The 21448-nt window shown below is 39.1% G+C and overlaps 1 protein-coding gene across 1 annotated transcript in view; it reads left to right on the top strand.

The window, feature by feature from the left end:
* The window catches only part of WNK3 (WNK lysine deficient protein kinase 3), a 106672-nt gene that overhangs the window by 25184 nt on the left and 60040 nt on the right, over window positions 1-21448 (top strand). The window contains exon 4 of the mRNA XM_058171594.1: window positions 20291-20463. Within this exon, the coding sequence (XP_058027577.1) occupies window positions 20291-20463 (173 nt within the window). The remainder of the gene's footprint in view (window positions 1-20290; window positions 20464-21448) is intronic.

Raw genomic sequence — 21448 nt, 5'->3', positions numbered from 1 at the left:
TTTGTCTGTGGTACTCCAAGCAGCACATAGATCCAACTTCTGCCTCAATACCGGACGTTCTTCAATTCTTACAAGCTGGTCTGGACAAGGGGTTGGCCCCCATCACACTATGTAGACAGATTGCAGCCTTGTCTACCATTTTCACCTGTGACTCTTACCGGATTCTATCGCAACATTCAAGGGGCCGTGGATAGCTCAGGCTGTTAGGAGCCTGTTATTAGAACACAATAGCCTGCAATTACTGCAGGTTCAAGCCCGGCCCAAGATTGACTCAGCCTTCCATCCTTTATAAGGTAGGTAAAATGAGGACCCAGATTGTTGGGGGGGCAATAAGTTGACTTTGTAAATATACAAATAGAATGAGACTATTGCCTTATACACTGTAAGCCGTCCTGAGTCTTCGGAAAAGGGCGGGATATAAGAGTTCGTTGTTTTTTACAAGGGGCTACCAACCTTTGACCCGGTGGTGCATCGCTACCCTATGTGAGATCTCCCCTTGGTACTTCAAGCTCTGACGTCTTCGCCATTTGAACTACTGGGTTCCATCTCACTCCGATTCTTGACCTTAAAAGTCATCTTTCTCCTGACAATTACATAAGCCAGGAAAATTTCTGAGCTGGCAGCTTTGTCCATTAGAAAAGACCTCTGTATTTTCCATTCAAACAGAGTTGTCCTGCAGTTGGACCCATCATTCCTGCCTAAGGTGAACTCTTGGTTTCACAGTGCCCAAGACCTCATTCTTCCAGATTTCTGTCCCAATCCTCGCCATCCATTATAGGAATGTTGGCACACCTTAGACGTGCGGAGGACCCTCCACAGGTACATCAAACGTACGTCTTCTTTTCAAAGGACAGAAGCTCTTTTAGTATCCTTTCACTCCTCATCAATGGGGAAAAAGGTCTCCTCATCGACAGTGGGACGATGGCTGAAGGCGTGTATTTCAAAGGCATATGAACTCAAATCCAGGCCTTTGCCAGGGAGAATTTTACCACACTCAACTCGTAGCGCTGCAACAACAGCAGCCTGGGCCACACAAGCATCAGTTAGCGACATTTGTAGAGCGGCCACCTGGTTGTCATTATCACCATTCATAAGACACTACAAATTAGACAGTTATGCCTCGGTTGAGGCATCTTTTGGATGTAGGGTATTGCAGAGTGCACACTCCACCCAGGACATAGGGATTAGTCAGCCTCCTGCCCAGGGTCCATAAGCTTGGGTATATCCCTATGAATGGATTATCCGAGCAACACACTGGAAAATGGACGTTGACTTACCTGAATGTCGTTTTTCTGGGTGTTGTGAGGATAATCCATCCTGCCCTTCCGGCTTCCTCATCTTGGGCAGGGTGGGTGTCTTGTGTTTATTTCTACAGAATCAGGTACTCTGGAGAACTCGGCCTTCATGGAAAAAGACTGAAGCTCAACGAGCAGGAGGCATGGCTAAACAGTTTCAAAAATACCTTCACTCAGTGTGACAATTAGATGAGAGATCACCCATGAATGGATTATCCTCACAACACCCAGAAAAATGACGTTCAGATAAGTCAACGTCCAATTACAGCTTGTAAGTTAGATATACTTTATTTTTGGTGTATAAGACGCACTGCCCCCCCCCCAAAGTGGATGGTATTGTCTGTTCATCTTATACAGTGAATGTTACCGAAGCCCCGCCCCACCTGCCGGCCCCCACCCTTCAGCCTCTGCAGCAAACAGCTTGGTCAGCTTCAGCACAGCCTGATTTAGCATGAGCAGCTGATTGGCGGTTGGATCTGCCTCCTGGAATACCCCCTGTCAGCTGTTCCGGGCTGCTGGGATCGCCACCATCTATTGCTGCCGTTGCTGCCCATTGCTGCTGCCTTCTATTGCTGCCTCTGTCCGCCATGTTTTTGGCCACCGCATGACCCATTTTTGGCCCATTCCAGGTGGCGGGGCTCGCCACTGTGGCCTATCCCCACCAGCTGTAATGGGCCAAAAATGGGCTGTGCGGAGGCGGCGATTGGAGGCAGTGGCGATGGGCGGCAACAGTGGCGATGGGCAGTGGTGATCCCTGTAGCCTTCTATTGCTGCCTCTGTCCGCCATGTTTTTGGCCACCGCATGACCCATTTTTTGCCCATTCCAGGTGGCGGGGATCGCCACTGCGGCCTATCCCCACCACCTGGAATTGGCCAAAAATGGGCTGTGCGGAGGCGGCGATTGGAGGCAGTGGCAATGGGCGGCAACAGTGGCGATGGGCAGTGGTGATCCCTGTAGCCTGGAACAGCTGATAGGCAATATTCCGGCAGGCAGATCTAACTGCCAATCCACTGCTCGTGCTAAATCACATGCAGAGACCCAAAGACCAGCTGGCCAGTGGGAGGCGGGGCATCCCAACACTAGCAGCGTGTCAAAAGGTAAGATATTTTTCTTTCGTGGGCTTCTGTTTCATCATTTGCAGGGAAACAGAAGCTCACAAAAGAAACACCACTAAGGGAATAAGAGGCAACTCTACAGCAAATGATAGGACTGTGGCCAGTGTGCCAAACATGAGATTTAATTTTAATTTAATTTAGATACTAGGCAAATTTTGGAACAATAAAAGCTTCAAAAATGGAACTTCTTCAGAGGGTGGACGCTTTTTTACTGGAGGTATTTAAAGAGGTATTGGATTGTCTGTCAGATAAATTGGAGTAGCAGGTTATGGAACTTTCAAGTCCTTCCATAAGCCTACAGTAGTGGCCAAAATTGTGGAAACCTTTTGGGAAAAGTGTCTTTTCTAAAACTAGCTAATAACACCACTTTTTTGGGAGTAGTACCATAAAATTATGTATCAGTGGAAAGATAATTTAATCAAGAATGTAATGCAATAACTTTTATGAAGGATTTGCTATTAGAATAGCAGTTACAGTATAAAGAAGAAAGTGAAGCAGATAGAAAAAACAAGATATACAAAAATTATCACCATAGAAAAAACAAGATATAAAAAAATTATCACGTCAGTTAATACTTAGTTGGGTAATCTTTAGCATGAATTACGGCCTTACAATGTCTTCCCATGGAGTAAACCAAGTCTTTTAGTTATGCAGCTGTTATAATGTGAAACCATGATTGAATGATTGTTTCTATTAACTGTTGGGTCGCTTCTGACCAACAAGTTTCTTTAGTCGGCTCCATAGATTTTCAATTGGGTTGAGCTCTGGGCTATTCCCAGGCCATTGCAGTAGTGGAATATGACTATCTTGAAACTCCAAAAAAAAAAAAAAAAGTGGTGTTATTAGCCATCAAACTTCAAAAATACATTTTTCCCAAAAGGTTTCCACAATTTCGGCCACTACTGTATATAGAGTGATGTGATAAATTTCAGTTTATGAAGAATTCATCATACTAGTGGCAATTTCATTACTTTTTATACAAATTTCCAAATGAAATAAGCATTTTGCAGCGACAGCCCTTAATTCTCTGTAAGTACTTGTAATGAGGCAAAAGACTATATATTTTATTTCTGGGAATTATTTTTATTGCTGAACAATTTTATTTGAAGCAATAATGAACATAATAAAATGCTCCAAATCAAATCTTTTTTATGGTCATAGGCCAGCATAACAAGGCTGAAATACAACAGATAATTTTAAAAGCTAAAAAAATCTAAAATACATTGCTAATTTTTTTTTAAAACTAAAAGTTATATATGAAAATGAAATTAAAAAACAACAACACCTATAGCAGATAAAAACAAAAAATCCACCATAATACAAAATATTCTCAGCAAACAAATATGTTTATCTTGTATAACAAAAAAGAACACAACCAGACCAAGCCAGGCTGCCCCTGTTCCTGAACAATTGCCATCAGCAATTAAAGCAAGGACGGTATATTAAAAACAGTTATTTAGTGTTATATTTCAGCATATCTATTGCTTTTCATCAAAGGGAATAAATTACTCGTTGGTTGGAAAATAAACCAAAAACGTTGCACAGGAACAGCATGAATTTATAGTCTCTTGAGGGCTTTGGTTGGTGGCACTAAATTGCAAAAAAATAAAAGTCAGTTGTGGTGCAGCTTTGCACTTGATCACTTATCCATGCCAAATCATACTAAGCAGGTAATTTATCATATCTATTGCTAAATTTACTCTTTGATATTAGAGGGGATAGATAGGTCAGTGGACAGGTAAATATTGTTTCAGGTTATTCATTTTTGAATGATGGGATGTTTTGCATAATTTGTTTTCTATTGAAGAAATCATTCCAAAATATAAGGGCAAAAGGTTACCCCCCCCACCCCCGAGAGAGAGAAATAGAAGGTTATAATGATAAAGAACTGCTCGATGATTGCAGCACTGTTTTGTTTATTACTTTATCTACTCAGTCATTTTGTCCAAGTGACACCTCTTTTGACACCAAAGTTCATTGGAAAGAAGGTCATCTCAGTAGACACATTGTAGGAAGATAATTTAACGGAGTGAGGTGGGCGGTTTTACTCAACCATGTTTATATCAGATTGGAGGAAATCGGGGTGAAATCCAGTAGGAGAACCGGTAGCGGAAATTTTGAGTAGTTCGGAGAACAAGCAAATACTACCTCTGACTGGCCCCAGAGTGGGGTGGGAATGGAGATTTTGCAATACCTTTCTCCTAGAGTGGGGTAAAAATGGGGATTTTTGCAGTATCCTTCCCCTGGAGTGAGGAGGGAATGGAGATTTTGCAATATCCTTCTACTGCCACACCCACCAAGCCACAACATGCCCACCAAGCCTGGTAGTAGCCCACAGAACTGGTAGTAAAAAATTTTAGATTTCACCACTGGAGGAAATGTATAATACATATAATACATATCTATAGTTTTGTTTTTAGCTATCTTTTGTATCAATTCGTCTGTTGACAAAACTGACCCATTTCACAATGAAAAGAATACAAGACAACACTGATTCATTTAACAATGAAAAGGATTTTGTTGTTGTTGTTAGTCAAGAAGTTGTGTCCGACCCATCGCAACCCCATGGACAATGTTCCTCCAGGCCTTCCTGTCCTCTACCATCCCCCGGAGTCCATTTAAGCTCATGCCGACTGCTTCAGTGACTCCATCCAGCCACCTCATTCTCTGTCACCCCTTTTTTCTTTTGCCCTCAATCGTTCCCAGCATTAAGCTCTTCTCCAGTGAGTCCTTCCTTCTCATTAGGTGGCCAAAGTATTTGAGTTTCATCTTCAGGATCTGGCCTTCTAAAGAGCAGTCAGGGTTGATCTGCTCTAGGACTGACCGGTTTGATAGCCTTGCAGTCCAAGGGACTCGCAGGAGTATTCTCAAGCACCATAGTTCAAAGGCCTCAATTCTTTGGCGCTCAGCCTTCCTTATGGTCCAACTTTCACAGCCATACATTGCAATTAGGAAAATCATAGCCTTGACTATACACACTTTTGTTGGCAGGGTGATGTCTCTGCTTTTTAGTATGCTGTCTAGATTTGCCACAGCTTTCCTCCCCAGGAGCAAGCATCTTTTAATTTCTTGGCTGTAGATGGGGAATCTGCGGTGATCTTGGAGCCCAGGAAAATAAAATCTGTCACTACCTCCATTTCTTCCCCATCTTATTGGCCAGGAATTGAGAGGGTTGAATGCCATGATCTTAGTTTTCTTAATGTTGAGTTTCAAGCCCACATTTGCATTCTCCTCCTTTACCTGCATCAGACAGCTCTTTAGTGCTTCTTCACTTTCTGCCATTAGAGTGTTATCATCTGCATATCTGAGGTTGTTGATACTTCTCCTGGCAATCTTAATTCCAATTTGTGATTCATCTAGCCCCGCCTTTCTTATGATGTGCTCTGCATATAAGTTAAATAGGCAGGGCGACAGTATACAGCTTTGCCGAACTCCTTTCTCAATTTTGAACCAATCAGTCATTCCTTGTCCAGTTCCCACTGTTGCTTCTTGATCCGCTTATAGGTTTCTCAAGAGACAAATAAGTTGCCACAATTTGTTGTGATCTACACAATCAAAGGCTTTAGCATAGTCAATGAAGCAGAAGTAGTAGTTTTTCTGGAACTTCCTAGCTTTCTCCCTGATCTAGCGTATGTTTATTTTATTTTTATTTTTTATTTTATTTGCATTTATATCCCGCCCTTCTCCAAAGACTCAGGGCGGCTTACACTATGTCAGGCAATAGTCTTCATCCATTTTGTATACTATATACAAAGTCAACTTATTGCCCCCCAACAATCTGGGTCCTCATTTTACCTACCTTATAAAGGATGGAAGGCTGAGTCAACCTTGGGCCTGGTGGGACTTGAACCTGCAATATTGCAAGCAGTTGCTGTTAATAACAGGCTGCATTAGCCTGTTGAGCCACCAGAGCCTTGGCAACTCTATCTCTATTTCCTTTACCTCTTCGAAATCCTGCCTGTACTTCTGGTAGTTCTCGATCCACATACTGCTGGAGCCTAGTTTGTAGGATTTTAAGCATAACCTTACTAGCATGTGAAATGAGTGCAATGGTGCGATAGTTTGAACATTCTTTGGCATTGCCTTCGTTTGGAATTGGAAGGTAAACTGACCTTTTCCAATCATGTGACCACTGTTGAGTTTTCCAAATTTGCTGGCAAATTAAACGTAGCCCTTTTACTGCATCGTCTTTTAAGATTTTTAATAGCTCAGCTGGAATACTGTCACCTCCACTAGCTTTGTTGTTGCTCAGATTTCCTAAGGCCCATTTGACTTCACATTCTAGGATGTCTGGCTCAATGTTTATGACCATCCCATCATGGTTATCAGGGATGTTAAGCTCGTTCTTGTATAGTACTTCTGTGTAATTTTGCTAACTCTTCTTAATCTCTTCTGCTTCTGTTAGGTCCCTGCCATTTTGGCCCTTTATCATGCCCATCTTTGCATGAAAAGTTCCCTTCATATCTCCAATTTTCTTGAAGAGATCTCTGGTCCTCCCTATTCTATTGTTTTCTTCTATTTATTTGCACTGTTCATTTAAGAAGGCATTCTTATCTCTTCTAGCTATTCTCTGGAATTTTGCATTCAATTGGGTGTATCTTTCTCTTTCTCCCTTGCCTTCGCTTCCTTCTTTCCTCAGCTATTTGCAAAGTCAACTTATTGCCCCCCAACAATCTGGGTCCTCATTTTACCTACCTTATAAAGGATGGAAGGCTGAGTCAACCTTGGGCCTGGTGGGACTTGAACCTGCAATATTACAAGCAGTTGCTGTTAATAACAGGCTGCATTAGCCTGTTGAGCCACCAGAGCCTTGGCAACTCTATCTCTATTTCCTTTACCTCTTCGAAATCCTGCCTGTACTTCTGGTAGTTCTCGATCCACATACTGCTGGAGCCTAGTTTGTAGGATTTTAAGCATAACCTTACTAGCATGTGAAATGAGTGCAATGGTGCGATAGTTTGAACATTCTTTGGCATTGCCTTCGTTTGGAATTGGAAGGTAAACTGACCTTTTCCAATCATGTGACCACTGTTGAGTTTTCCAAATTTGCTGGCAAATTAAACGTAGCCCTTTTACTGCATCGTCTTTTAAGATTTTTAATAGCTCAGCTGGAATACTGTCACCTCCACTAGCTTTGTTGTTGCTCAGATTTCCTAAGGCCCATTTGACTTCACATTCTAGGATGTCTGGCTCAAGGTTTATGACCATCCCATCATGGTTATCAGGGATGTTAAGCTCGTTCTTGTATAGTACTTCTGTGTAATTTTGCTAACTCTTCTTAATCTCTTCTGCTTCTGTTAGGTCCCTGCCATTTTGGCCCTTTATCATGCCCATCTTTGCATGAAAAGTTCCCTTCATATCTCCAATTTTCTTGAAGAGATCTCTGGTCCTCCCTATTCTATTGTTTTCTTCTATTTATTTGCACTGTTCATTTAAGAAGGCATTCTTATCTCTTCTAGCTATTCTCTGGAATTTTGCATTCAATTGGGTGTATCTTTCTCTTTCTCCCTTGCCTTTCGCTTCCCTTCTTTCCTCAGCTATTGGTAAAGCTTTCTCAGACAGCCATTTTGCTTTCTTGCATTTCTTTTACTTTGGGATGGTTTTAGTTGCAACCTCCTATACAATGTTGCAAACCTCCATCCATAGTTCTTCAAGCACTCTATCAGATCTAATTCCTTAAATCTATTTGTCACCTCTACTGTATATTCATCAGGGATATGATTTAGTTCATAGATATGGCCTAGTGCTTTTCCCTACTTTCTTCAATTTAAGCCTAAATTTTGCAATGAGAAGCTCATGATCTGAGCCACAGTCAGCTCCTGATCTTGTTTTTACTGACTGTATAGAGCTTCTCCACCTTTGGCTGCAGAGCACATAGTCAATCTGATTTCTGTGTTGACCGTCTGGTGATGTCCATGTGTAGAGTTGTCTCTTGGGTTGTTGGAAAAGAGTATTTACTATGACCATTGTAGTCTCTTGACATAATTCTATCAGCCTGTGCCCTGCTTCATTTTGTACTACAAGACCAAACTTGCCTATTATTCTGGTTATCTTTTGGCTTCCTACTTTAGCATTCTAATCCCCCAGGATAATAAGGACATTATTTTTTGGTGTTAATTCTAGAAGGTGTTGTAGGGCTTCATAGAACCGGTCAACTTCATCCTCTTCAGCACCAGTGGTTGGGGCATAGACTTGGACTACTGTGATGTTGAGTGGTTTGCCTTGGATTCATTCTGTTATTCTGTTATTTTGGGGATTGTATCCCAGTATTGCTTTTCCTATTCTTTTATTGACTATGAAAGCAACTCCATTTCTTCTGAGGGATTCTTGCCCGCAATAGTATACCTGATGATCATCTGAATTAAATTCAACCATTCCTGTCCATTTTAGTTCCTGATTCCTAAGATGTTGATGTTCAGTCTTGTCATCTCTTGTTTGACCACATCCAGCTTGCCTTGATTCATGGATCTTACATTCCAGGTTCCTATGGAATATAGATCTTTACAGCATCAGACTTTCATTTCACCACCAGATACATCCACAGCTGAGCGTCCTTTTGACTTTAACCCAGGCCCTTCATTCTTTCTGGCGTACTAGTACTAGCCCTCTAGTCTTCCCCAGTAGCATATTGGACACCTTCCCACCTTAGGGGTTCATCTTCCAGTGTCATTTCTTTTTTCCTCTTGGTACTGTCCATGGGGTTTTCATGGCAAAGATACTGGAGTGAGTTGTCATTTCCTTCTCCAGAGGATCATGTTTTATCAGAGCTCTCTGCTATGACCTGTCCGTCTTGAGTGGCCCTGCATGGCATAACTCATAGCTTCATTGAGCTACGCAAGCCCCTTCACCATAACAAGGCAGTTGATCCATGAAGGGGATGAAAAGAATACAAGACTACAAACAAAGACAGTTCTAATGTAAATATCATTAATTGTTCAGATTCTCAGAGAAGTTAGTAGACTTTAATGAAAAGGAGAACTATTTAAATAATTTTTCAAAGCGGAACAAAGTGGTTTCATACTTTGGACTATGGATAGACTGTCTGCAGGCTCTCTTTAAAGAAATTAGACCTACCTTGCTGTAGTAGTTCCTCTTTTCCCCAGCCAGGTGGATAAGCTTACTAGATGAATAATAGGAAATAAAATATACATATTTCCAGCTGCTAACAATTCCCATAGTCGGAATCTCAGAATTTCTAGGAGTGGAGTAGAGTAGGAGTGAAGTAGATCAGGTTTTCTACCTCTGAAGAGCCTTGCAAAAATTTCTGAATTGCTGGGATGCAGAGAATCAGCAGTTTTGCTCAGAATAAGTACATGGAAGGGGAATTAAGCTTACTTTCCCTCCCAGTGAATTGCCCTGGACTTCTGTGCAATATGGAAGCCTCCTACCTTCTCTTTTCTTTTCACTGACCCAACAATGATATGCATGCTCCTTGGAAAGATTCTAAATGATTGTTTATAGAAATGGGTGGATTTGTACAGGGCCTGTTTAACAAACCAGAGTCAAAATGGTTTAGTCCTCATTGTCATGAAAAACAAGATCAAATGCAAGGCTGAGTACACAAATTACTGGATGGGGAGAAACAGGCTCAAGCTCAATCCCTCCAAGACAGAATGGCTGTAGATGCCGGCATCCCGGTACAGTCAGCTGCAGCCACGGCTGACTGTTGGGGGTGAGTCATTGGCCCCAATGGAGAGGGTGCGCAACTTGGGCGTTCTCCTGGATGGACGGCTGTCTTTTGAAGACCACTTGACGGCCCTCTCCAGGAGAGCTTTTTACCAGGTTCGCCTGGTCCGCCAGTTGCACCCCTTTCTAGACCGGGATGCCCTATGCACGGTCACTCATGCCCTTGTGACATCTCCTCTGGATTACTGCAATGCTCTCTACATGGGGCTCCCCTTGGAGGCTCCAGTTGGTCCAGAATGCAGCTGCGCGGGTGATAGAGGGAGCCCCTCGTGGAATGTGACACCTCTCCTGCGCAGACTGCACTGGCTACCTGTGGCCTTTCGGGTGCGCTTCAAGGTTTTGGTAACTATCTTCAAAGCACTCCATGGCATTGGGCCGGGATACTTATGGGACCGTCTACTGCCACCGATTGCCTCTCACCGACCCGTACGCTCTCACAGGGAGGGACTCCTCAGGGTGCTGTCAGCCAGGCAGTGCCGGCTGGCGACGCCCAGGGGAAGGGCCTTTTCTGTGGGGGCTCCCACCCTCTGGAACGAACTTCCCCCAGGACTTCGCCAACTTCCTGACCTTCGAACCTTTCGCCGTGAGCTTAAGACACATCTTTTTATCTGCGCAGGACTGGACTAGAATTTTAAATTTTAAATTTGGTTTTAATGGGTTTTTACTATTTTATTTTGGTTTTAATATTCGGCCGTATTTAATAAGTTTTTTAAATTGGGGTTTTAACTTGTATTTATGTTTATCTTTTACTTGGCTGTAAACCGCCCTGAGTCCCTTGGGAGATAGTGCAGTATAAAAATATGATTAAATAAATAATAAATAAATAATAAATAATAAATTCCCAACAATTCTGCAACCTAATGGCATACATCCATTAGACTCTTACATTGAGACTATGCCAAGGAAGGTGATTCATTTTCATTTATTCTCAGCTATGTCAGCAAAGGCAGGAAACAGATTTAGTTTTTAGTAGGGCTGTCAAAAAATATGTTACAGATTTTTTTCTCTCCACTGACATGGCAGAAAAGAGCACATCATTCACAGTCTATTCATATGTCTCAATATTTACCAGCTCAAAAATTATAAATAAAAATCTATAGATTGGGACAACACATAAAAATGAATGTTTTCTTTTCTACAAAACATTTACATAATGGCTGAATGAAATAATTAGTGAACATACATCATACTTTGATCAAAAAGAAGTGGTTTTGTAGATTTCCAGCTCAATTTTGTTCCATAGTGTCCCTGTTTATTTTCTCACATGTTAGACCCTTAATGATTAGTGTTAATTTCTGGAGAAAGAAATGGAAATGCTGCATTTCAGAATAATTCAGGCCTCTACTCTTAGTGGGGTGGTGCAGCTTCCAGTGGAGGTAATGTTAGGGAATGCAATGCCTCTATTGCCTCCTATGAGGCTTTTTGCAGTAAACAAACTTTATATACCCATGTAAACATCCCTACAGTAACAATGACAGGGAACAAGCTTGAAGATCTATCTTTAGTTGCTGAACTTGTGAGCTTTTATTTACCACAATCTGGAATACTGCTTTATAATGGTAATATATTCAAATCTTGTGTGCTGATGTGCCGATTATATGTTGTCACTAAGCTTTTGTAAAAACAAATGCTGTAGGCTGACTTACAACGTGAAAGTAACTGGGAAGAAAACAGTAAACATACTAGAACTTTCCATTACCCGTCCAAGCGCTGAAATATTCATTCCGATCCTTCCTTAGGATTCTGCCCCATCTCCCCCAACCCTCACCCCAAAAGGAATGGGCTTTCACAATGCGGGGGAAATTTGTATTACTTCTCCCAAGTTTTTTTTTAATGTCTTTTGTGCAGTGAATATGGGACCTTAAAACATTTGTTGCCCTTGAACTGAACTGAATTGATGATATGACTGTGACATGAATTGTCAAAATGGAACAAAAAGGAATCATAAATAATGGAATTGGGGAATAAATGAAACTGTGATTCGGTACAAAATAGGCATAGTACAATTAAAACAAATTTCTTAACCCTCCAATAATTGTGTGCCTTTGTAGAATAATTTCTATTTGCTTAAGTTATTTTAATTCATCCTAAAATGTCCACAATGGTATTGTTTGTGGAATTTTTACAGGTAGTCCTCGACTTATGACAACAATTGAGCCCAAAATTTATGTTAAGACATTTGTTAAGTGAGTTTTGCCCCATTTTATGACATTTCTTGCCACAGTTGTTAAGTGAATCACTGTAGTTGATAAATTAGTAATCTAGTTGTTAAGTGAATCTGGCTTCTCCATTGCTTGTCAGAAGTTTGCAAGAGGTGAACATGTGACCTTGGGATGCAACAATGGTCATAAGTATGGAGCAATTGTCAAGCAGCTCAATTTTGATCACATGACCATGGGGAGTCTGCAAAGTGTGAAAAATGGTCATAAGTCACTTTTTCAGTGCTGTTGTAACTTTGAACAGTCACTAAATGAACTGTTGTAAGTTGAGGACTACCTATATTATGTAGTATCTTGAGATGTCTAGATTATATCCAAGTAGGCTTCTGTTCTGTATTGTTAGGAAATGAGTAGCTTTGCATTTGGTACTGGGGACCAAAGCATACAATTGTAGGTTATTTAAGTTAATATTTTATATGCTTCCTCATTTCTCTATAGTTTTCTTATGTGTTTTAGCATTGCATATGTTAATCTGAATAATTGAGGATCCATGTGTTCCACTGAAAGAGCAGGGAAGAGAAACATGCTAGAGTTCTGATGCCTCAACAGAAAAACAAACCAGACTTCCTGATCCGCACATCATGATTTAAAAAAACATCAGTGGGATTGTCTGGGGTTTGTTAACTGTGCCATTAGCAGAAGAAACCAAATGAGATTGATTGAATTGTATGCACTGGCATGTTGCTTATTCCCAGGCGAACCAGGAATCTTGCTTATTATCATTATGTGCAAAGAAGGCCAAAATCTGGGTTTCATAAAATGAGGTGCACAATATTTTAACCGCAACATGGTTAAAATGGGTAATTAGTTTTATTTATCTGAATAGACATCTGATTATTCAGAATGTTATTAAAATTGCGTTAGTGACGAGATTAATTAAAGGTCTTTTTCCTTTTGTGTTCTTCTGTAATGATTTTAAAACATACATGAATTAACTAAGACTAGGTTAATTAGTAGAATATTTTCAAGAACTCTGTGCAAGAAAAACAATGCTATTGTGTCACAATAAGGTCGTAACTATAAAAAATAAGTGTTATACAAAATTTTACTCAAAAGTGGGATTATATGAATCAATTGTATTCTTCAATGTTTCTATTATGTCTTCATTGCCCCTGTATATTTTATTGTTATAAAGGATTTAAGTATTTGCTGTTCTGGCTTATACCAACCTAGCTATCAGGTCATCTGCATGCCATTTAGATGACTGTTTATTTTGGCTTAATAAAGGGTAAGTGATTATATTGGAAATCAGGTGATCTGCAAAGAGGAAATAGAGAATCTAATCACGGAAATTGGCTTCATTGGTAAATGGAAAGCATTTAAATGAAAACAATTCTTTGTCCTCTAAAGCTATTGGGAAATTTTGATTTTACAATAGCAGTTGCAAGAAATGACTCAAACATTTCTGTGGTACAAGTCTGATACAATTTTACTCTCAACCTTATAGCAGCATGGTAAAACCCTTGTGTTTATTAAATATATTTAAAATGTATCGCACTCTTCCTTTGTTTTGGGGAAGTTGAAAATTGTTAAGAAAATCCAGTACAGATATTCAGTTGAAAAAAGTGCCTTATGACCATATTTTACATTTACAACTATTGCAGCATCCTCATGGACACATGATCAAAATTTGAATGCTTGGTAACTGGTTGATACTTACGATGGTTGCACGGTCATGTGGTCATCCACACACCACTTACGCAACATCATTCCCTCCCCCCCTCACCTGTCCGCAAGTGTTTAGGAACTCTGCTGTAAAGCACCATGGACAATATATAAATAGAACCAGCAATATAAGTGCTATTGCTGGTTCTATTGCTAAGACCCAAATAGGACCACCAATGACCACCTAGATTCTGGTGGTCCACTTTTTTCTAAACATCTCTGATTTTGCAAGCCATTGTGGGTAAGTGGAAAATTATAGATACTGGAAAATATGGATAGATATCCACATATTTTAGCAAAACATTTTAAGGGAGAACGACATCAGTTGGTGTCTAGAGGCTGAGGGAAATCCACTGGTCTTGTTTGACTTAAGAAAGATACTTATAACGGCAACATCATTCAAGGACACAAGAATCAGGACCACACATACACATAAAGCAGGAATATGATCTGGAAGCGAAGATCTTGGGTTCTCATGCCAAAGAAGTTGCTTTCTAATCGTCTTGAAAAATCTCTGTGTAGAACTTCAACTCTTTTTTTATGTAGATGAAAAGATAAAACTACCTGAGGCATGTTTCTCCTTTGTTTTGATGAAAACAGGTTTGACTCCTTTCTTAATTTTGCAGTATGAAGAAAGAGGAGTTGAGTGGATATGTTTGTAGTGATTTTCCCTGTAAGAAATGCTGTGTTTATCAGATTACCATTGTGGGACTGAGACCTAAAATAAAATAATCTGTGAACGTTTGGGGTGGGTAAAATCTCCATGTTATTTTGCACAAATTCTTTTACTATTTGCATACATCTGTTTTTACTACCATGTCTGTAAGAACTGAAAAAAAAATGTCATATGACTCTCTTGTAATCCTTTCATTGTCTAGAAGTAGGATTTTTGTATAGTGAGAATTTAAAGAGCATGCTATTATTTATTCTGCAGTGATACTAAAAGTAGCTTCTACAAGGTTAACTATTGTAGATAGTAATGCAAATTTAACTTTTCAACAATTTATATCTGAATGAGTTTGCAATGGAAATTGTTTGTGCTACTTTAAGAAGTATTTATAGTCATTATTTAACTCTAGTCTAAGAAGTTAAATTTCAGGAGAAAATTTAGATTTAAAATCCAGGATAAAAATGGCAATTTTGTAAATATATGAGAGAAGAGAAATAAATAAAGCATAATAACCATTATGTAATTAACAGATAGTCCCTAAAATTGGCACTCTGAAAAGATATGTCAACCAATTTGCTACCTGTTTTTTAAATAAACAAAATATAAAAATCCAGGTTTTTGTTAAGGATGAAAAGCAATTAAAATTATATTTTATAGTTCAGTGAAGCAGAACTTTTTCCTATTTCATTGCTAATGACTTTTTGCTTAATCAATTAACTCAATTCATTTTTGGGGGGGTAGGTGGGTAAACTATTGCTTGCTTGTAGTGTTGTAGGAAAGTTTTCTTTTAATGTGTCATCTCAGCTGCAATATGATATGTGATCCATCACATTCCCTCCATATGGTATTTACTGTTACTAAAAATGTATATAGGTATTTAGAGAAAAAATTGCTTTAGCCATCCCTATCACTAATTCTTTGGTATTAAAATGTTTTTTCTGGTAATGAATAAATTGAACCACGACATTTAAATTGGGAACTACTGTTCTAAACTTAAAAGTATTGCTATCAGATATTTGTCTTCTAAAAGAAGAAGATTTTATGTCCCATCTATATATTATATTTCAGGAGAGAATTCTTACTGGAGTTGGGAAACTAATTTTAATGCTCTGCTTACATTTAATGATAAGCCAAATTTTTCAGTTATCCTTATTTTCTATAAACAGTGTGCCAGTACATATAGCTCATTAACTCCACTATTGTGGACAAATAAAACAAACAGAAATAATTGTCAATTACAAATAAGCCAAGGTTCTCTTTCAGGAATAAATCAATGTTGTTTGTTGCTGGTTTTCAAGCCAAGTTAATTTGTAAGCACCGGTAACTATCCAAGATTCTTGGCTTCAGTTTCACACAAAATTTTGCTTTTTTTCTTGTGCGAAGGGAAGAAGAAAGCAAGATGCAACAAATGAATACTCTAGAAATTGCTGATTCTCTGAAAATAATTTGGTTTATTGTTATCTAGATATATATAAACGCGAAAACCACTCATGCTGTAATCACAAAATCTCCAGAACCGTAAAGCCTACAAACTTGAAATTTGCCACGTATGGTCCTCTTGGCTTCTAAGTGCTCACTAAAAAAGGATTTTTTGAAATGACCATCAGAGCATTAGTATTTCCTATATTATGATTAACATGCTCTGATGCTAAGGAGTTCTACTCCCCCTCCCCACCTGAAAAGAAATCTATTCCAAATGCAAAACACAAGCAGAGGAGAAGAGTTTCACTTTCAGTTTTACTTTCACAGCAGCAACCAGGGGATAGGATAAGGGAGGTTTCTGTGGGGCAAGCCTGTGGGAGAGAAAGGGATCGGATAGGAGAGGCTTCTGTGGAGCAAGGCTGAGGGAGAGAAGGGGGTAGGATAGGAGAGGCCTCTGTGGGCAAGACTGAGGGAGAGAAGGGGATAGGATAGGGGAGGCTTCTGTGGGGCAAGGCTGAAGGAGAGAAGGGGGATAGGATAGGAGATGTTCCTGTGGGGCAAGGCTGAGGGAGAGAAGGGGATAGGATAGGAGATGTTTCTGTGGGGCAAAGCTGAAGGAGAGAAGGGGGATAAGATAGGATAGGGTTCTGTGGGGCAAGGTTGAGGGAGAGAAGAGGGTAGGATACGGGAGGCCTCTGTAGGGCAAGCCTGAGAGACAGAAGGGGAAAGGCCAATCGTAACTACTCATTAATTTTCAAGCTGTAAGTGTCGATTTATCAAGCCCAATCACATAGTTTTGTAGAGAAGCATGGGTATCCAGCTAGTACTGCTATACAGGAAACATAAAAATCAAACTGACTATTGATCTGAATCTGGGAGAGAAACTAATTTCTCCCCAAGGTTGGACCTATAGATTGGTCTGCCCTCGGTGATTAGTGGATCCAGTTGGGGTTCAGAGTGAATTTGAGGGTTGTTCCTGAGGTTCTGCTGCATACAAAACTGCTTATAAAAGTTCTAGTGGTCGCCTGCAATTAATGTTCTTTGGACTCAAAGGTTCCTGTTTGAGGAGCAAGTAACAGTCATGGCTAAGAAGTCCTTTGCACAATTACAGATTATGTGTCAGTTGTGCCCATTCCTGAATTAGAAGGTCCTGCTCAGACTCATTTATGTCCTCCCAGTTGAACTGATGCAATGTGCCCTTGAAGACCATTTTGAAGCTTCAGCTAGCACAGAATCTTACATGGAAAAAGAGATACCGGATGTCCAAGCTGGCTTCAGAAAATGCCCAGGAACATGAGACACTACCAATGATGCATGCTGCATAATTGAGAAAGCCAAACAATACAAAAAAAAAAAGTTAGTATGTGCTTCATTGATTGTAGAAAGCCTTTCAGTTGTGTTGATTGTGTCACACTGTGGAATGTGCTTAGAAAAATGGGAATCCTAGAACATCTCATTTTTCAATGAATAACTTATATACAGGTCAAAAAATCCACAAAACAGACAAATCAGGGCAAGATGCCATTGGCAAAGTATTTTGGGAGAAGAAAAGCTTGTTTCCATCTATTGAAGCTTCTTAAAATGCGGTCAATTTATTTATTTGTAATGAATGTTTTGTGAGGTACTTTTATATATCAAAACTGGAAGAAAGGGGTTTGTCACAAATAAAAAGACAAGAAGCTCTGATGTTCCTTAAGGTATCAGAGACATAGTCATGGTGGGTTGATATCCAAGCTATCCATCTGATTATTGCTAATTTCCTTTTCATACAAATTTTCTGGTTTTGCTCGATGAGTGTGCTATCAAATTTATTCTGTACATTAATGTAGAGGCATCAAGAGTCTTAACTTACATTCACACATTCATTACTTTGAGTCAAATTTAGCTCCTGGTGACTTCATTGACACATCCATGCTGTTTTCTTGGCAAGAGTATGATTATTGGCCACTGCATTCTTCTGGCTTCTTTTTACAGTGTTCCAGTCTAATTGACAACTGTGGACTTCAATGGTGATCTTCCATCCAAATCCTACCAGAAAAGGAAAGCTTATGGGGGCTACATTGCTGAAAATGTACTCATTTGCCATTCTTAAATTCCTAAAGACAAGAAGTGGCTATTATATATCTGCAACACTTACATCATTAGAAGCCAAGCCAATAGAACAACGTTATGGTGCCTAGTAGAGCCCCTTCTCCAACTGTGTAGCATTGTAACTGTTACAATCCAAATTTCTAAGATCAAGTCCCAAAATGTGTCTATAATACCACCCAGCGTCTAGAATAGAGGCTTCATGAAAGAGAGTAGAACATGGATGATCATATTGAAGTATTGGCTCAGACTATGCTTTTTTCTCTTTGGCCTTGCCCCATGAGTGATGATTTTCAGTGTGCAGGGAAACAGGAAATGGCAACTGAAAACTCATCCATGGGCTTCTCTCTAGATCTTCTACTCAGCATGGGATATGATCAGGCCAAAGCATTCATTAAACAGTATGTAGCAGAAACAGCACCAATTGGATCTAGCCAAGGCTTAGTCTTTTATTTGCTATTGAATCCCAACAGGTACTCTGCCTGCCTTAAGGCACCTAACTAAACATAAAGTATCTAAACTTTGTGTTGTGCATCAACTGTGCCCTTTTCTGGATCACGAGACCCTGTGTTTACTCACTTATGCCCTGGTCATCTCTCATTTGAATTTTGCAACCTGTTCTAAATGGGTCTACTCATTATGTATATTTGGAAGCTACAATTAGTCCAGAATGTGGCAGTGCGGGCAGCTTACCCTTCCAGGTAAACCAGACAGGAAACATGACAAGATGAACTAATTCTACTTTATTGTAAGGCTATATTAACAGAATCTTGTAAATCTGAAAGCACAAACTTCCCCCCTCCAGTTTTTACTGCTTCATCCACTAGTGTGAGTCCTTCCTAAGTTTCTTTCTTTGACCATTGAGTGACTGCTAGCTCCTGCCTCTTTTGTCTGATTGTTGTCTAGGCAGCTTCTGTCTCTCTTTTTCCCAAAAGTCATTTGTATATTCCATTACAATTCTTGAAGTCTGATATAGTACGATTTCTTCTCTGGAAAGACAATGCCCCTATGACTCTGGATACAAAGATATAACACTCTATATTTTCAGACCTGCACAGGTTGTCCTTGACTTATGACCACGATTGAGCCCAAAATTTCCATTGTTAAGTTGTTAAGAGTCTTGTTTCGTTTTGTCCTATTTTATGACTTTCTTGCCACAGTTGTCAAGTGATTCACTGCAGTTATTAAGTTAGTAACATGGTTGTTAATTGAATTTGGCTTCCCTATTGACTTTTCTTGTCAGAAGGTCACAAAAGTTGATCACATGATCCCGGGACACTGCAACTGTCATAAATATGACTCAGTTGCCAAGCATCTGAAATTTGACCATGTGGCCATGGGGATGTTGTAGTGGTCAAATAAAAAAACAATTGTAAGTTAATTTTTTTCAGTGCCGTTGTAATTTTGAATGTCATTAAATGAATAGTTGTAACTTGAAGACTTCCTGTATTACAGAGACATTCATACTAGCCTTGTCTCACACAGGACAATTCTACACAACTCTGCTTAATATTTGTCAGATTATGATCTATGGCATAAACTAGATTTAATGAATATCTAGCTAGCCATACTAGAGTGTTCTGTAATTTAGAAGATATAGTCTAACAAGCTTTCATGTGTGAGAAATGGCCTGAATAATTACTTTCAATACAGAAAACATGAAACTGTTTTAATGGATTGCTAATATTGGTTATTTGCAGGTTGGGAGGGGATGGTTAGGAGAAAAGGAAAGGAAGAAAACTTCTGAGCAAATTAGTAAATTGCTTTGTTTATGTTGCACCTTTTTAGATGTCTACTTTTTTGGCTTTTTCCATTTAAATGTTAATTTAAATGCCATATCACAACTGTTTATTGGTTTGGTTATTTATTTAACTTGATTTTCTTCAGTCTGTATTTAAAACAGAAAAGTGAAGTCTTTATATGGCCTGCTTCTAAATGCTGCCATAATATTGATAAAATATTAGTAATAACAATAACAACAGAGTTAGAAGTGACCTTGGAGGCCTTCTAGTCCAACCCCCTGCCCAGGCAGGAAACCCTACACCATCTCAGACAGATGGTTAGTAGCTGAAGTGTTACTGTAGTTGCAGATAACTTAATGTTTATGGTACAACTTTTCATATTTTTAGGACAGGAAGCTGACCAAAGCAGAACAGCAGAGGTTCAAAGAAGAAGCTGAAATGCTGAAGGGACTACAACACCCCAACATTGTCCGATTTTATGATTCTTGGGAATCAACTGTTAAAGGAAAGAAGTGTATTGTATTGGTAACTGAACTGATGACATCTGGAACATTGAAAACGTATGTATTTCCTGATTTTCTCATTAACAGGATAAACATTTGCAGCATTTTTTTTAATGTTGTTTACAATTCCCAGTAGTGTTTTGGAAACTAACCATATTGTTGTTGAATTATCAATTAGCCAGCTGTACAACATGCAGCAAAGAAGCCACTTTATGGTTCTTCTAAAATTTATCGAAGTATCCAGCTGACTGAATTGTAGTTGCCTGCTACCTAGCTTATGTAAAATCTGTTTCATGGAAGTACAATGAGTTAAGAAACATTAAGTTTAAATGAGTCAGTCAATAATCATTTCCAATAAATTATAAGACTTAATTTGATATATTTTAAGCCTACCTTATATGGTAATGGAATAAATAAAACAATAATGGAGTGTGATAAATTGTGAACTAACAGTACCATATTATGATTGGTTCAGTTAGCAAGACTAGAGGGATGGAAGGAAGCATTAGAAAAAAGCAGACAAATCACTTGAACAATATTTCATGGCAGTGTTGAAGATGAAATATATATATTTTTAAATGCTTTAGTGTTTCTAGAATTACTGGTTTCAAGCTGATTTATGTCTTAACGTGTTTTTAATTTGCTGTGTTATGCTTATATTCACTTCATCTAAATGATTCATAAGTGATTTCAGTGGATTGGTTATAATCAAGAAAGGATTAAGATGTATTAGGATGATTATATTGCAAGTGCAGAAGCCCATTAAGTAAGTAATAATTCTTTATAAAAGTGTGTTACAGATTAGATGAAATTTATGCCATGAAATTTTGTCTTTTGTTTTTTTCTTCCTTTTACTCAAATGTTAGTAAAAATGAATTGATAACTTTCTGAATATAAGAATATTCCGTAAGGAATAAGATAAATAAGAAATATCAAAATGTCAAGTACTTTCATTTCTGCATTTGGTGTATTTAGAGTATCTACTAGCACTATTGGTTTTCTTTGTGAAGAAGATATATTTATAACTACTGTAGGAGAATTG

The sequence above is a fragment of the Ahaetulla prasina genome, chromosome 2 (assembly GCF_028640845.1).
Source record: "Ahaetulla prasina isolate Xishuangbanna chromosome 2, ASM2864084v1, whole genome shotgun sequence".
Classification (NCBI taxonomy): Eukaryota; Metazoa; Chordata; class Lepidosauria; order Squamata; family Colubridae; genus Ahaetulla; species Ahaetulla prasina.
The sequence above is the reverse complement of the archived record's forward strand: the minus strand, read 5'-3'. Positions and strand labels throughout refer to the sequence as shown.